This window comes from Cyanistes caeruleus, chromosome Z (genome assembly GCF_971803275.1).
Source record: "Cyanistes caeruleus chromosome Z, bCyaCae1.hap1.1, whole genome shotgun sequence".
Taxonomy (NCBI): Eukaryota; Metazoa; Chordata; class Aves; order Passeriformes; family Paridae; genus Cyanistes; species Cyanistes caeruleus.
Window position 1 is genome coordinate 7,438,490 of NC_141732.1, and position 16,043 is coordinate 7,454,532.

At 48.2% G+C, this 16,043-nt stretch overlaps 1 protein-coding gene across 6 annotated transcripts; it reads right to left on the minus strand.

The window, feature by feature from the left end:
• Positions 1–562: 562 nt before the first annotated feature.
• On the minus strand, positions 563–15,348 carry LOC111942557 (serine/threonine-protein kinase PAK 3-like). Of its 6 annotated transcripts, XM_086867797.1 has the most exons (16): positions 15,078–15,316; positions 14,142–14,179; positions 13,577–13,699; positions 13,192–13,400; positions 10,519–10,635; positions 9,879–10,223; positions 9,268–9,432; positions 8,832–8,946; positions 7,382–7,445; positions 6,635–6,683; positions 5,779–5,891; positions 4,983–5,100; positions 4,189–4,288; positions 3,550–3,746; positions 1,642–1,779; positions 563–855 (listed from the first exon to the last, which is right to left on the minus strand). In XM_086867797.1, exons 5-16 carry the CDS (start codon positions 10,591–10,593, stop codon positions 757–759), a joined length of 1,578 nt encoding a protein of 525 aa, XP_086723923.1. In that variant the 5' UTR covers positions 10,594–10,635; positions 13,192–13,400; positions 13,577–13,699; positions 14,142–14,179; positions 15,078–15,316; the 3' UTR covers positions 563–756. The 6 variants fall into 6 exon arrangements, 4 of the variants coding, with proteins under 4 accessions (XP_086723923.1, XP_086723920.1, XP_086723922.1 ...); XR_015280333.1 differs by lacking the exon at positions 13,192–13,400 and having other exon boundaries at positions 4,876–5,100; positions 15,078–15,348; XR_015280334.1 differs by having other exon boundaries at positions 4,876–5,100; positions 10,519–13,400; positions 15,078–15,293.
• Positions 15,349–16,043: the final 695 nt, after the last annotated feature.

Below are 16,043 nucleotides of genomic sequence, written 5' to 3' on the forward strand. Positions count from 1 at the left end.
AGAGAGATTTCCCTAGCTTTATTTTTTAAAATGTAGATCTCACAGAGGCAGACCTCATTTCTAAATGGTTCAAAATGTTGTCACTTCTCAGCACTAGCCAGCTATTGACCTTTCCCGGGCACAGGAGCTCCCAGCAGTTTCTCTCCAAAAAATCTCTTCCATAGGTGGTTTCTTCTTCTCCAAATATCAATCAATGTGAAACCACCACAGGGATACAAATCCAAATGGCAGGAACCCAAATTCTCTGGAGTCACAGCTGAAGGCCTGCATCTGCACAGGAAGTTCTGGCTGCCCCATTCCTCCACTGCTTTTGCCTGCAAATGCCATTGCCCTTTCTGCCTCAATTAGACATCCCACACAGCTGGGCAAAACCCAGCCAGTGAGCCAAATTCCAAAGGCAGTGCACTTTGGAGAGGATGACTGAAGAAGAGCCTTCCCCACTTTCAAAGCACACCAAAGAAGCCATGAATATCACTTTGCACCTTGAAGAGACAACTGATAAATCAGAAGGAAATGCTGAGTTTATTCACAGGGTAAAAAAGAAAGCAATCTTCCAGATGAGTTAAAATTTCAGAAATTTTATTGATTTATACTCCTACTCTATAACCCTACTCTACAATTCTAGTCCACAATCCTACTCTAGAACCCTACTCTATAATCCTAGTTCAGAATCTTACTCTATAACCCTACTCTACAGTTCTAGTCTACAATCTGACTCTATAACCCTACTCTACAATCCTAGTCTACAAACTGACTCTACGCTGGTCCTGATGTTTTCTCCTCCTTCCTCCTCTTCACTGAAATGATCAGCGGCACCAGGCTGGACACAGGCTCAGTTAATGTTACAAGTGGATGCTGCCCAAAAGGGAAAAAAAGAAATCAATAAAACTCAATTAACCATGAATTTCCAAGCTCAATGCTTCACAGCCTCAATCAGGATTCCTCTGGTTCCCAGACAGACCCAGAAAGGGGACCAATGGGGGCATCTGCACCTCCATCTTCACGTGCAGGACCTTGCCATCACAGGCAAACCTGGCCCAGAATCCCACTCATCCATTGATTCTTCTTTCTTCATTTTGATGGGACTTTTGCCCTAGCAGGGCTCTAGAAATTCTCTGCCAGGCTGAGAGAGCTGGAGTTAGTCAGCCTGGAGAAGAACAGGCCCCAGGGAGACTTTCTAGCCACTTTCCAAAACTTCAGAGTGGCTTCTGAGGGTGTGCAGGACATCTTTTTGAATAGGTCCAGTGACAACAGGACATGGGCTAATATGTTTAAAGAAAAAGGGGATGGAATCAGAAGAAGTCTAAGGAAGAACTTGTTTCCTTGGACACACAAACAACACTAGCACAGGTTGTCCTAAGAGCTTGTAGGTGCCCTGTCCCTGGAACCATTCCAGGCAGGTGGGAGAGGGCTCTGGACATCCTGATCCCTTTAAAGATGTCCCTGCTCATTGCAGGGCACTTGGACCACATGAGCTTTACAGGTCCCTGCCAGTCCTGCTAGAATTCCTCACCATTTCCATTTGAACAGAAGGAAGATTGGAGGTGAGGAGGAGGGGGGAACATCTGATGCCTTGGATTTCAGCGGAGGAGGAGCCCATCCCTCAGTCACTGTTTCACCTGCAGCCCCTTGGCATTTTACCTGCAGGAGCTCCTCAGCAGACCAGCGCTGTGCCTCGTCTGTCTGCAGGCAGCAGTTCAGGAAGTCATGCAGCAAAAGCAAGAATAGGTTGGGCTGCTGCAGCTTTGGTGTCCCTCTTATGTTTATCAGGAGTTGAGGCTGGAGAAAAAGGAAACACAAGGCTCCACCTGCTTCTTTCCCATCTGCAACTGCTCTCCCGGAGCCCGTTGTTTCAGCTCCACTCTGCAGTGGCATTTTTTGCCCTGGCAGAGAGGCAGAGATGACTTTCCTATACCAATAAAAAACTTAAACACCGAGGCAGCCCCAGCTTTTCCAACATCCAGCAGATCTTGCCTTGGCAGCTGATTTTCATTGACTAGTTCTCTGGTTAATGAGAACTCCATCACCAAATGCAGCTTTTGCTTCTCTGAGGATTCACTCCAACTTGTGTGAATAGCTTGACAGGCCATTTTTTAGGGGGAACAGCTCTAGCTCTAGCTATACTATTTCCAAGGATTATTATACGAAAGGGATCACTGCCGTGCTTGTTGGTCCCTCAAGCACAGCTTCCATGAAACAAAAATCATCAAGTTTTTTGTTCTGTTCTTGAAAGAAATGCAGATGCAGAAAGCATTTAAAACAGACAGAAATGACAGTGGGGAGAGGCCTAGGAGTCTGCATGAAAATGCCCACCAGTGCTGGTGGCAATGAAATAGATGCTGACCAAGGAGACTTTGATCCTCTTCAAGCCAGAGGAAAACTTTCTTCACTTTTCCCATAGCAGCAGAGGTCAAAAAGGAGGTTTTATCCCGTCCCTCTGCAGCTGAGCTCAGCTAGTGGGCATGGTGGGGAGTCCTCACTGTCACTAGCGCTGTGCAACCCAGGGATGGCCCTGCTCCTGTGCTAAAGGAACAGCACCGGCGTCAACCGCACCCCTTGGATCCCAGCCCCAGGCACCTGACTGCAGGCTCATCCTCCTGTTCAAGTACCAAGAAACAGCCGGGGCTTTGGCACACAATTCTAACTGCAGCTGGAGAAAAACACATCCTGAACTTATCCAGGCCACCCAGACACATGACAGAACAATGTACAGATGACTTCAAAGCCTGAAAGTTTGGAGGTCCCACAGGATTTGGAAAAGATGTTAGAATTTGGACAAAAATGGATGTGCTTTGTTTAATAAAGGAAAAAGCAAGCAGAACTACTTTGATTTTTGTATTTTCGGTTTACTTTTCCTTTTTGTTCTATTATTTTCCTTTTTCTTTTTCTTTTTCTTTTTCTTTTTCTTTTTCTTTTTCTTTTTCTTTTTCTTTTTCTTTTTCTTTTTCTTTTTCTTTTCCTGATTTTATTTTTATTTTTAATTTTAGGTTTAGTTTTATATTTTCCTTTTCCTTTTCCTTTCCCTTTTCCTTCTTTCTCTTCCCTTTTCCCTTCCCTTTTCCCTTCCTCTTCCTCCCCCTTTTCCTTATCCTATTCCTTTTTCTTTTTTTCTCGTCCCTTTTCTCTTCTTTTCTGCTTTTTCTTTTCCATTTCCTTTTCTTTATTTTCATTTTTTCTTTTTCTAAAAAATTGAAACCGCGAAGGTCCCAACTCCACCTCAAAGGATATTTATTACACTGCTGAACTCTCCACTGAAAAATTCTTCTCCTTCAGAGACAAGCTCCAAGAATTTTCAAAAAGCAAAGGAGAAATGTCACGGAGGCCAGCAGGGCTGCAGGCCAAAATGGCACGTTTCTGAACTGGGTACTTGCCATTTGCCTGCTGATGCAACCAAACCTACAGCAGATGCTGATGTGCTGCAGGGACATTTTTAGAAGGGGACCTTGGTGGAAGTAGTGCCAGCAGATGGCAATGGCATTTTGTCCAGTGGCACACAGAACATGGGACAGGTGAGAAAGTCAGCAGGATCAGTGAGTATTTGCACCTTACCGAGACAGGAGTTTCATTCCAGGAAGGAACTTCTCGTTCCACCATTTCGATGCCCACGATTCCAAAAGACCATATGTCCATTTTGGGGCCGTACGGGTGACCTGTCATGACTTCAGGCGCCATCAGCCCAGAAGTGCCGGCCACGGAGCTCTGTCTCCTGTGCTCAGGGGTGAGCTGAGCAGAAAGGCCAAAGTCAGCTGTGGAGAAAACAACACACCCTGAAAGGCAGCTCCAATTAGGAAACCAAGCAAAAGAATTGCCCACTCCCAGTCTCAGAATGCACTTTGTCATCTGCTGGAAATCCATTCCTGCTCGATTTCCTCAGGGCTTTAACCAAGGAAATATGGCATTGGCTGCTTCAAAAAATCCCCACCTTTTTTACACTTCCTCCAGCAATGGCCTTTCTTTTTCTGAAGCTTTAGATTGTAGCTCTCTCCCTTTGGATGGGACACAGCAATGCCACTCTTGACTGCTTGTGGTACCTTGTCATACCTCTGTGCACATCACAGCTCTGCCTTCAGCTCACAGCAGGGGCCCCTGCACTGCCAGCAGCACCATTTTTGGGGAGCTGGCAGTCACTGAAAGCAGCCCCACACCCCACATCCCTGGGAGGCTGAACCTCACCAAGAATACACTGACCCAGCTTGACAGAGCCGTCCGTTCTGAGAAGGATGTTGCAGCTCTTCACATCTCGATGGATGACATGGTTGGAGTGAAGAAAATCCAGTCCTTGCAGGCACTGAGAGAGAAAACAGAAACAGGGGGGCAAAAATGAGTGATGTGATTTCATCACACAAGCAAGGAAACAGCTGTAAAAATTCCCTTTGCAGGGGAATGGGGAGTAATGGCAGAACACAGTGCCACTGAGAGGAAGAGCCTGCTGCTGCAACAGGAGCAGAGCAGGACCTTTGTCAGGAAAGGCATGGCAGCTTTTGAAACAGCAGCAGCAACTGCTGTTGTAGACTGTCCCCTGCAAACCAGGCAGAGTGACTGCAGCTGCAGTGGGTGTGCTCAGAAGCAAACAGCATTTGGGCTGCACTACTATCCTTTTCAGCTGAGACTTAAAAGAAATGAGTCTCTTTTTCTTCTCTGCTGTTCATTTCCAATCCTGCCAACCAGCACCTTTGCTTTTACAGGCAAGGAATGCAGTGCAGAAAAGCACAAAGTAAGCATTTAGAGAGGCAAGGTGGAGAACAGCAAATCCAAATAGAAGCGACAGAGCAAGAATACAACAGCAGGAGATAAGAGTACAAGGAGTGAGTAGAGTGAGTGCAGGGACACTGGCAGGCAGTTCACTTGAAAGGCTCTTGCTTGCCCATAGCATACCAGCAACACAGAAACCAAGCTTGGCCCATGAAATCACTCCCATTCTGAGCCCCAGTTTCCCAGACAATCTTGCTCAAGCCCTTGGAAGCACAGGTGGGATCCTTGACCTCACGGCTGACAACTGCAATCTCTCCTTCTGACATTTGAGTCTCATTGATGATATCTCTCAGAGTGCCTCCGTCCATGTACTCCATCACCAGCCAAAGGTGCTTCCCCACAAAGTAACTGAACGAAGGAAACAAGGGTGTGGAGATGAACATGCATGGCTACGTTGCTGTTTGCAAAAGACAACAGTTGATTCTTGTTTCTGAGTGCCTTTGTGACAAGGACAGAATAAAAGGAATAGACATTGCCTCTAGGCTGTGCATGGTTTGCAGTCTGTGCAGTCTCAAGGAGAATGGCACATGTACAAAAAAGGAGATGCCTTAAATGGCCAGCAAGCAAAAAATGCACTTTAGTAACAGCCCAGATAAAAAAGCTGTCACACATGGTATCTCTTTTAATAAGCACCGAGTCTTCCTGGCATGCAGAGCAATGGAAAAAGGGCAGCAATGCAAGGGAAATCCTCTCTCTAGGGTGGTTAATCAGCACTTCAAAGGTGCTCCTAAAAACTTGAAAAAGTTAAGCCCCAATCCAATGTGGAGGAAATGAATTTACAGGGTGTTTTGTTCTTAAGATAAGGCTGATCCAGATTTTTGGACAATTTTCAAGCTGCATTTGCCAGGGTAGAATAATGCAGACAAAATGCAAAAATCTCTTCCATCCACTGGAGATAAGGTGAGAAATCATAATTAACCAGTAATTAAGAGCTCTTTTTTCTGCCAGTATCCAAAGTGGGTTTTTAACTTTGCATGCATGAAGTATGTAAATAAATATTGGTGGGATAAAACAAGAACCCCTCACCTCTCTAAACAGGTCACAATGTTGGGGTTCCTATTCATTTTCATGACCACAGGTTCATAAGCAGTTGCTTCCTTCCTGACCAGTTCTTGAAGATTGATTTTCTTTATGGCCACCTAAAATGATATTGAAAATGAGTAACTTTGGAAGTTGGCATGGAGCTTCTCACATGGAGTGAGTGATTCTGGAACGGCACAGCCAAGCTGTGCCAAAGCACCTTGTGATTAGACATTGGAGTAATTAGGAAGTGACAATCCAACAGCCCATTGCTCTGCTCCCTTGGGGACAGTTACATGACACCTGACCACTGACACATTGCCTTGTCCACTTGGTAACAAAGGTGTATCAACTCTCACCCACAAAGCTCTGACCACACTCTCTGCTGCTCTGCCTGGACTTCCAAAGAAGTAATCTGTGCCTTGGTACTCTGTGGATACAGGCAGGCCTTTGGGCTTTTAGGGACACCTTGCAGATCTCTCCCTACGTACAGCTCCCAAGTGGCTAATGAGCTACCAGTAACATTCAGATGTATTTGCTGTCAGCCAGAAATGAGGATTCAGGACTCTGAAGCTGTAGCCCCAAAGAGCAGTGAGATGCTCTAAGTGACATGCTAAACCTTGGTTTTAGCAATTGAGAGCAAGTGGGCACGTCCTTCTCTGCAAGGAACCACTGCCCTCCTTGCCTTCCTACTGGCAGCTGAGAAGGACAAAGACTGTCCCAAGTGCAATTTGCAGGCTGGCACCAGTCTGTGCTTCTTGTGCCTTTGCTGCACAGCTCTACCCAAAGCTCCAGGCACAGATGTCACCCGTAGGGAAAGGCCTTGAGAGCAGCAGAGTCTGAAGGGGCTGTTGACATTTACCTCTCTTCCTGTGGCAATGTCAAGTGCTCTAGAAACCTCTCCAAAAGCCCTAGAAACAAAACAGCAGCAAAGAAAGGAGAAGCCATTTAGATCTTGCAGTGAAAGCCACTCCAGACAGGAGATCTCTGCTGTAAATGCCTAAAAGGTGCAGGTTGCAGGAGGGGTCTGCCAGAAGGCAGATGATACATTTTCCCCTCAAGTGCATGGGCACTGGGCCTGTTCCTGAAGTGCTGGGCTTTCCTGCCTCAGCTCAAAAAGACAGCTTATTCCTTCATCTTGGCTATCAGTTTCCAAACTGGGCAGGTCTAACCTTGAGCACAGAGAATTTCCTTTAGCAAACTCTTGGACAGAAATGTCCCTGAGGATTGTTATCTGACAGCTATCATAAGGGGGTAGGTTGCTCTTTCAGGTAAGCAAGGTTCTTCTCCTGTCAATTGTGTGGCAAAATTCTATGATCTTGAGACATATGCAAATGCTAAGGAAATTACCACAGAGCTGTCCCACACTTGAGAGACAAGATCTACCAGGTTCTGTTCCTTGCTGCAGGCAAGACCTTGGTTGGCAGCATGGAGATGTCTTTGGCAATGCCCTCTGAGCACACTTACAAATTCTGGCCAGTACTGAGAGATGGGGCAGACTAACCCTGGTGTCTAAACATGTTTGCAGCTTGTCTGACTAACCACTTGATGGATATTCCACCAGCGAAACACCTGGCCCAAGGCTGTGTAGAAGTATCTGTGGACTCACCCGCTGCCGAGATTTTCCAGTTCAATGTATTTTCGTATGGGATTTTCCACGTTCACCATTCTCCCTGAGGGAAACAAAATGCAAGATTCTCACTTTCAAGCAGAAATTCCAATTTCCAGGAGATATGAAAGCCCCACTGTCTGGGGCTCTGAACCCTTTGTGGTCAGCTGGGCAGCAACAACAACAACAACAAGAGCAAGAGCAACAAGCCAGGCAGTTCTGCAGTCCAAATGGCCAGCAGAGAGACTGGTTTTGTCCAGTCCTTTGAAGACTTCTCTTGTTAGGAAATAAAGCCCAGGGAGATGCATTCCCAGGACAGGAGGGCATCTTCTCTAGCTTGCAGCCGTTTGCCAAAAGAATGAATGGTTTTCCATCTGTAAAGCAGAGCAGTTGATGCTGTAACCCATTCCAAGGGGGCTTTCAGCATCAGCACCCTCACCCTGTATGAGCAGGCTGAGCTCCAAGACGCCCTTGCCCGTGACCCATGGGAAGAACCCCAGTGCTTCCCTTCACCCTGACAGTGCGGATCAGTGGCTGCCATTGGACTCGGCCTCTCAGCACCACACACGTCCCTCCCACCTTCCCAAGTGGGCACAGCGGGCAAGGGCAGCGAGGACAGCAGTGCTGCACAGGTGCCGCTGTGACACGCACAGCTGCCCAGAGGAGATGCTGTCCCTCTCGGGAGTCCAGGCCATGCCGTGCAGAAGCCGGCCCAGACGAGGGGCTGCTGCCTCGGGCCAGCTCGGCTCTGCAGCGGCTGGCCGGGCGGCAGCGCCACTCTCCCAGCTAAGGAAGGCTCCAGCCCCTGCAGTCACAGCAGCCCTCAGGGCCAGGGCACACAGCAAGACTGCCAAAGGCCAAGCATGAGCACTGACAAGCCATGGCCACAAGCCACAGCCAGCCTGAGCCCCTGACAAGCTGCTGCCCCCATCCAGGACACAACGGGATTGGCTTTGGCATCAGACACACCGAGGTGTGGATCAATGCCCTTTTTTGTCTCAACAGGTGAAGGTACACACAGAATGAAATGGGATCTTTTCTCAGCCCCACCAGGTCTTTATGGGAGGGCACAACACTGGCAGCTCTTATGGGCAAGAAGCAGATTAAATGGGTTGTGCTGCAGAATCACAGAGGGCTTGATGTGTTTTCCTAGAGACTGATCTGAGCAGGGGTTGGGCCAATGGGTAGAACTCAAGCAACTGCTCCAGCAACAATTCCTGCTTCTTTCTTCAGTAGAAAGGGAAGCCAGGTAAACTTTAACCAGTCCAGGCTGCCCACAGGGACAGCAGGAACATGCAGAGTGCTCTCTCCCTGCCTCGAAGCAGAGCACTTCCTGTGGAGAGACCTAAATGTCCCTATGACACCAAACTGAGGAGGTACATTTGGTACAGCTATGCTGGCACGTGCACACAATTCACTGTCCCTCAGACAAGAAATAAATTAGATGTACTCAGTAGCTCCGGGAAATCCTCCTGTGGCTGAGCAGCATCTGTGTCAGTGCTGGAGATGAAGAAATTGCACAGGCTCCACTTCTCAGGGAGGGGAACCAAGGCTTCTTGATAGCTCTGAGAGTAGAAATGAGTTGGTGTCAGAAAAGTGACTGGCAGAGATTACCCCGAGTACCCTTTTCAAATTCAAGCCTGTAAGAAGTTGCTCTTAGCCACATGCCAAGCTCATAAACTGGATTATTCTGGACACCTGCTTCTGAAACCAAATGATCAAAACCAGAGGTTGTTTTATTTGAGTTCATAGCCACCTTCATATTCCATTTTCACGGATTTTCTGAAGGATGACTGCAACAATGACCATTCCATTTCCTCCCAAGGATCCCTTTCCCCCTCCAAAGACTGCAGACACATTTGCAGATCCTTGTCCAAATGTTGTACCTCCTCACAATGAGTCCACTTTTCCTCCATCTTTGACACATTCCCAACCTTCAGCATCTCTGCTTGGGACAGTTGCTGTGCCTCATGTCGACCTTGGGGCTCCTCATCACCAGTCATTTGCTGGAAGCCTTCCCAGGCTGCCAGGTGAGATGTCAACATTTCCACCTCAAGTCAAACAGAACAAAGCAGTCAGAGACTACAGCTTATCCCTTTCTGCCAAGGCTCATTGACTGTGAGGAAAGGGAGAGAGCTGGAGAGGAGCAGATTCAACAAGGGATACAGACAGCTTGTGGCTTGTGTTCAACATCTATCTGGGTGACTGTGTTCACTTGCAAAAACACCTGAAGAAACAAGGGGAGCAGGAACAGGCCAGCAGGAATGCGTTCAGATGAGTGCTGGCAAAAGGGGAAAGCGACTTGTGCCACTGTCCAGAGCAGCACTTGGGATTCAGCACACCAGCAAGTTTCCTTCAAAGCAGCTGGGATAGACACTACAGCAGGATGGCACTGAGAGGCATCACCCCAGCTCCCTGCTGCTCTGCAGGGGAAAGGCAAGAAGGGCACAAACCACCAGACTGCAGTGACTGCAGTGGCTATCGCTGTTTCACTCACTTGTTTATGTAGAAAATTCTTCTCCTGAATCAGTTGATTGATTTCCTCTTCCACCATCTTCATTTCTTCCTCCAGCCTCTTCTCCCTTTCCTTGATCCTAGCCCGAGTATCCTGCATCTCTGCCTGGAGATTTTCCTTGCTGTCCTCTAAAACACATGAGAGAGACAGCTTGATGAGTGGAGTGACTTCTACTCTTTCACTCACCTGATTCTGCTGATCTCCTCTCTGCTCATGGAGCCTCATCTCCTCTTCGGTGCTCCTCATGTCTTCCTGGTGCCTTCCCTTCACTGCCACAATGGCACTCTGAGCTTCAGGCAACTCTGCCTGTGGCTCTGCCTTGATATTCTGTACACACAAATGGAGAACAAGTGACTGGGGGCTGCCATCAGGCTCAGCTTTTCTCTCTTTCAGCCTCAAAATCACACTCATTCAGTCGCTTCTTTCTGCCTACTTAACCACCTCTGCTTCCACTGTAACCCTCCTGTCCCAGAGCTGATCTCTGCAGATTACAAGGCTCTGTGCTTTCAGTGTCTCTGGGACTCCTGGCCTCCTCAGTCCCAAGAGCTGTGATTTATGCCCCTCTTCCTGCCCTGCACTCTGTCACCTGCTGAGTCAGGCTTATCTGGCCATTCTCCAGTACCTCTTCCACCTGCTGCCCAAGCTGCTCTTCCTGCTCTCGGGCTGGCAACAGCTCTTCCTCAGTTTGGCATGGCATCTCTGACAAATCAATCTGCTCCTGCTCTTTCTCTAGAACAACCTGCACAGAAAGCAAGAGAACATGGCCTTCAACTCCCCACACAACATTTGTGGGCCAAGACTCAAACACTGATGGGCTCACACGTTCCCAAAGCACTGTGCTGCTGCTCTCCTGGCTTGTTCTCTGCCCATGGGGAGACCCAGATTCCAAAGTGACACTGGCAGTACAATCAGGGTCCAGCTGGGTCTGAATCCCCAACAGACTCTTGGGCAGCTGACAGGAAATGTGTGCCATTTCTCAAGGGTCTGCTGAGGGCCTCCCTCCCCTTCTGCTCTGTCCTCTTTGTCTTTCTGTAGTCACTCACACTCAGCCCTGTCCCACAGCTCCACCCTGGCTCTGCAGGTGTTTCCCTGTGTGATTTCATCCCTTGTGAGAGACACTTGTGGAGTTCATGTTCTCTTCAGGCCTGCACCACCATTCCTGCCTTTCTGACATCTACACTCTTGTTAGAAATCCTGCTCGTTCAGGAGATAAGGATGTGTGCAATTTGATCCTCAGATGGAGGTCAGGGAGCCCCTATGGCCATCTGAGTATATGGAAGAGGACCAAGGTGTTTATCCTCCCTCTTTTGTCAGCTGAGAATTCTGAGCAGCACTAACAGAGATCCTCCAAAGGCCCCATCAACAAATGAATTGACACACCCCAAGGGATGCCAATGAAGGAAACCATGTGTCATGTAATGCATGTATGACCAAAGTCTCCAAACTCCACCTTGAGCTTGAGATTGTTCCACTCCCTTAGGACATGCAGCAATTTGTTGCATAAAAAGAAGGTTTCACAGCAGAAGAGAGTGGAGGAGGAAAAGAGCTCTGAAGAGAAAAAAAACAACCATCTCTGCAGGGGGAATCATCTCTGCCTGCTCCAGAACAGTCAATGGAACCTGTCTCTCCTCCTCTTCTCAAAGGGATGCCTTTAGGTGGCCTATATACCACCAACTGCTTTGGAGCAGAGATGGGAAAATTCAAATGGAATATTTGATATCTGTCAAATAGATGATAGATAGATGGATAGATGGATAGATGGATAGATGGATAGATAGATAGATAGATAGATAGATAGATAGATAGATAGATAGATAGATCGATCTCACTAGATAAACTCTCTTACTATACTTTCTGTCCCTACACACATCAACACTTGGTAGCCAGTGCCCCCATCAGCAGCAGTGCTGAACTTGCTCTCCGGTTGCTTCAATAAATCACACTCTTGGGGAATCTGGATTGTGTTGGTCCTTTGCTGTCAGACGCAGAGCACTGCTCTGGGAACTGCAGTCTTTGTGCATCTGTGCTCAGACAAGTTCTTCTCATGGACTCAAGCACACTGATGGTGCTGAAGTGGCTGCAATCAGAAATGAAGCCCAGCCCCTCCCAGCCTCTCTGATCTCTCAGCACCATCTCAGCTGGAATGCAAGGCCATTGATTTCCTGCTCAATTCCCAAACACAACACCTATTGATCAACCATGGGCTGCCAAAAGGCATGGGCACTGTTCACTTGAAAGTCATGTGCAAGCCCTGCTGTCTGGCCTGGCACCAGAACAGCTCCTTCTGCCCCAACACCCCCACCCCAAACTATGTGTTCTCCTGCAAAAATACTGTATTTTCCAGAACTGCCATCTTCCAAATTCAAATTCTAACAGAGTCTCTTCCAGTGCTGCAAGTGGGCAGGAAGGGTTGAGCCAAAGCACCTTTAATGGCTGCAGAAGGAGAAATTACACAGAGTCCTTTTTACAATCAAACCAATAGACAAATAAACAAAGCAAAAGATGAAACTGTCACCCATTCCAGGGTCTAATCCTCTTGGCTGTAGGGAGGGGATGTTTGGCAGGAAAGTGGCCCAAGTGGTGAGCACTGTCATGTCGGGATTGATGGAAGTCTGCTTGAAGCAGACTTGAAGCACCATGGCACTGCCCAGCACAGGGGGACGCTCAGTGCCCTGCTCCTGCTGCCCCACTCTTGCTGACACATGGCCAGCATGCCCCAGGCCTTCTTGGCCACCTGGGCACAAGCTGGCTCACGTTCAGCTGCTGTTGAGTGACACCCCTGGGAGCTTTGTCCCAGGCAGCTGCTCAGGCACCAAGTTGCACATTAAATTTAAAGACACCATCCAAAATTTGGAGATGCCTATCCTGTTCTTAGCAACACAAGACAGCACTCAAGGACTTGCAGCTTTATCCCAGCCTCCAGGCTCCAGGGGAGTTTTCAAAGCTGCAGACTTCAGAAAGAAAAGTCTCAACAGACATATGTAGTCTCTGGTTTTGCCTCAGAAGAGGGATTCAGAACTGTGCAGTTTGTGTCTTTTGCCACACAAGAGAAGAGTGGCCCCACATGGATTCACCGACAACAAAATCATCTCTTTGCAGCTTATCAAAAGCCAGAAGAGATGTGGGCTCAGAGCACCTGTCAGCTCTGCTACTGACTGCTCTGCCTGAAGAGGCAAAACAGCAACCTGGCAACAAAGGCACCAAAATCCCTGATTTCAGTCAGAAATTTCACATTCCCAGTGTGTCTCTGAAATGCTCCCAGGTAAGCACACCCAAGAAGGCCATGGAGACAAACCAGCCCAAAGCGCTTGTGTGGTCAGATCCACATCTTTTGTGCCTGCAGCTACTTGGCCAGTCTGTAGGGCACAGGACTCTCCAGACCACAGTGTCCTCTCCAGAATGTGACATGGCTGAGCAGAGTGTCTTTGAAATGCTCCCTCCTCTGGGCACAGGGAACCTTCATGCTTCAGGCTGGCCCGTCTCAGAATCCCAGCAATTGGGGGCCTAAACATGACAGATCAAAAGTCATTTTTCAGCTGCCATTGGCTGGGGTGACTTGCTAGGTGCTGGCACGACTCCTGCACTCAGCAGCCTCAGCTACCAACAGCAAGTGCTGGCTGCTCAGGAACTTGCAGCTGTGCCTTGCACTAAAGACAACACCAGCCAGAAGTGGCACTTACAGTCTCTGAATGTTCAGGCTGGGGTGTGACCACTGCTGGAGGCTTGTGGTCATTTTGCTCCTCTTTGGCCTCTTCTCCAGGAGCAGAGGGAGCCAGAGAAGAGTCTGCTGTTGGTTCTGGGCTCTGTGCACAGATAGTAGTGTTAGGGACAGGCAGCTACCTATCATTTATAACCTTACTTCTATTCAGCTCTATTTCTACAACCAGCTCAACTAAGGACAAATCATTCACTTTGATAGCAATGGGATTCTAAGTCACTCCAACTAAATGAAAATGGCTTAATTCAACTGGACTGCAAATTGTCTGAATTAGATCTCCCACCCTGGCTACTATCAAGAAGCAGTGTTCTTTCTGCAAAACTGGTCTTCTGGTTCTTTTAAAGCACTGCAGTGGAAGATGAGGAAATAGGCAGCAATGCCTTTGCTATCACTGCTGCAGACATGGAAATGGATTTCCTTTCAGCCTACTCAGCTGGCCACCTACACTCTGCTGCCACAGGCCAAGCTCCCAGCTTGCTCCACAGTTCTCCAGCAGCAGGAATATCAAAGGTTCCTTTCTCACTCACCTCAGGATCGGCACCTCTGAACACACGCCTCAGGTGACCTGCAGTGAGCAAGGGAAAATGAACGCAATGGGGTGAGAAAACTGCCTGGGCTGCTGAATCCCATAGAATAAGTGAACCCAAACAGAGGGTATTTTCCTCTGACAGCATCCCTCAGGGGACACCATTCTTTCACACATCCAACAAGGAACTGGGCAATATTCTTGCTTGTGCCTACACTTTGGCCTCTTTTGCCAGTAAGTGAATACAAACTTTATCAAGATCATGCAAAGTGTTCTTTCACACTCAATGCTTGTGTCCTGTCCGACAGATAAAGTAGCTTTTGCTCCTTTCCCTTGCAAGTACTTCATTTAGAGATAAGCTGCATGCAGTAATTCTCATTAACTTGCTGAAAACATTGGCCCAGAAAATCTTCCCCCAAATCCCCCTGAGCTGTGGCAGTTCTATTGTGCAGCACAGCAACAGCAGCTCCAGCGTTCAGGAGCACACACTCGCTGCTTTGGAGTTTGCACTTCATTGCAAAGGCTATTGCTATTCTAGCACTCAGAAAAGGGTGAACTTAGTCAAATCCTTTCATGACAAAACTGAGAACAAAAGAAGCTTTCCCTCAATTATGGGGAGAACCACAAATTCTTAAGAAGGCCTTCTGAGAAGGTCTCTGCATTTTCAAAGCTATCCTGCTTGAGCCAGCAAACTGAGGAAAGGACAGACTCTGCTGCCACAGACTCTCCTGTGCAGGGAATGGAACCCTTGCAAATGCTGCCTGCAGACCCCTGGCTACAGGCATCCCGTTTTTTGCTAAACTTGTTGACAGGAACTTTAGCAAAGCAGTGGCATCCTAATGGTCCTTCTGTTTCAAAATCAACCCAGTGACTAAGAAAAAGCAGGAAGACCTACAAAATCCAGGTTAGGTTACATCCAGGGAAAACCTCTACTTACATGCCAGGTTTGTCAGGTAATAGCCGGAATAAAAAAAGCCATAAACAGTGCAAACTGCAGCAGCGAGTGGCTCCATCACTGGAGCACTGCTGTGCCAGTTTGCAGACACTGCTCCAACACAAGAAGAACGAGGCTCCTGTCAGTGTGCGGCTGCCCACTGACAAACGCCTCAAGCAGGAGGATGCTCCTGCACTGAGCAAGCCCAAGAGCTGCTCTGACACTGAGGCCTTCCGTGCACCAAGGCAACCTTCTGATGTCACCACAACAATGTGGCAACCATGCCCTGACATCACAAAGCAAGTGTTCTGCCTTGGAATTTATGCAAATTTATGCAAAGCAACCCAACCTACCCTACAGCAAACACCAAACAGCCTGGGAAGTTCTCCTCTGTCACAAAGCTGCAGAAAGTCCCTTGGTGAAACAAGCCCTGTTGTTCAAGGGATCCAAGAGTAAAAGCAAGAGTGGCCCAAGCACCTACAGCCTGTTCCCCAACTGAGCACTCACATGGGACCAAAGACGAGGCAACCGGACCAAGAGAATGGCCCAAAGCATTGCAAAGAACCAGGAAAGAAAGCACTGTTGCTATAACAGCTGAAATAATTCTTAACAAATCTCTCCACATATTTGCATATTTATTGGATGTGCCCAGGGCTCCTGTGTACATATATCTCTGCCTTTATTCCCATTTGGAAGCAGTCAGACTGGCAGGATCTGCCCACCCGCAGCAGCAGCAGCATCTGCTCCAAGCTGGGAATATGAGTGGCAGTGCTGATTTCCCGAGGCTTCTGTCCCCCAGGTGAAGCCAAGGCAGGAGCAGGTTGAAAAGTGCTGGTGCTGCTGCTGCTGCTGCTCAGTGCCAGAGAGCTCTGGCTGGGCAGGGCACAGTGCCCACTGTGCTGTGGGCTCTTTCTCCTGCCAGATCTGGACACACCTGGGAACAAGTGATGATGACTTCTGGGAAAAACA

Excerpts from the sequence above, each read along its gene's own strand:
- LOC111942557 (XM_086867794.1), bottom strand. The coding sequence starts at position 15,153 with ATGGAGCCACTCGCTGCTGCAGTTTGCACTGTTTATGGCTTTTTTTAT. Across the intron at positions 13,700-14,141 it reads TCAGAGGTGCCGATCCTGAG|AGCCCAGAACCAACAGCAGA; the intron begins GTGAGTGAGAAA and ends ATCTGTGCACAG. Across the intron at positions 7,446-8,831 it reads GGATTTCCCGGAGCTACTGA|GGAGAATGGTGAACGTGGAA; the intron begins GTACATCTAATT and ends TGTTTCCCTCAG.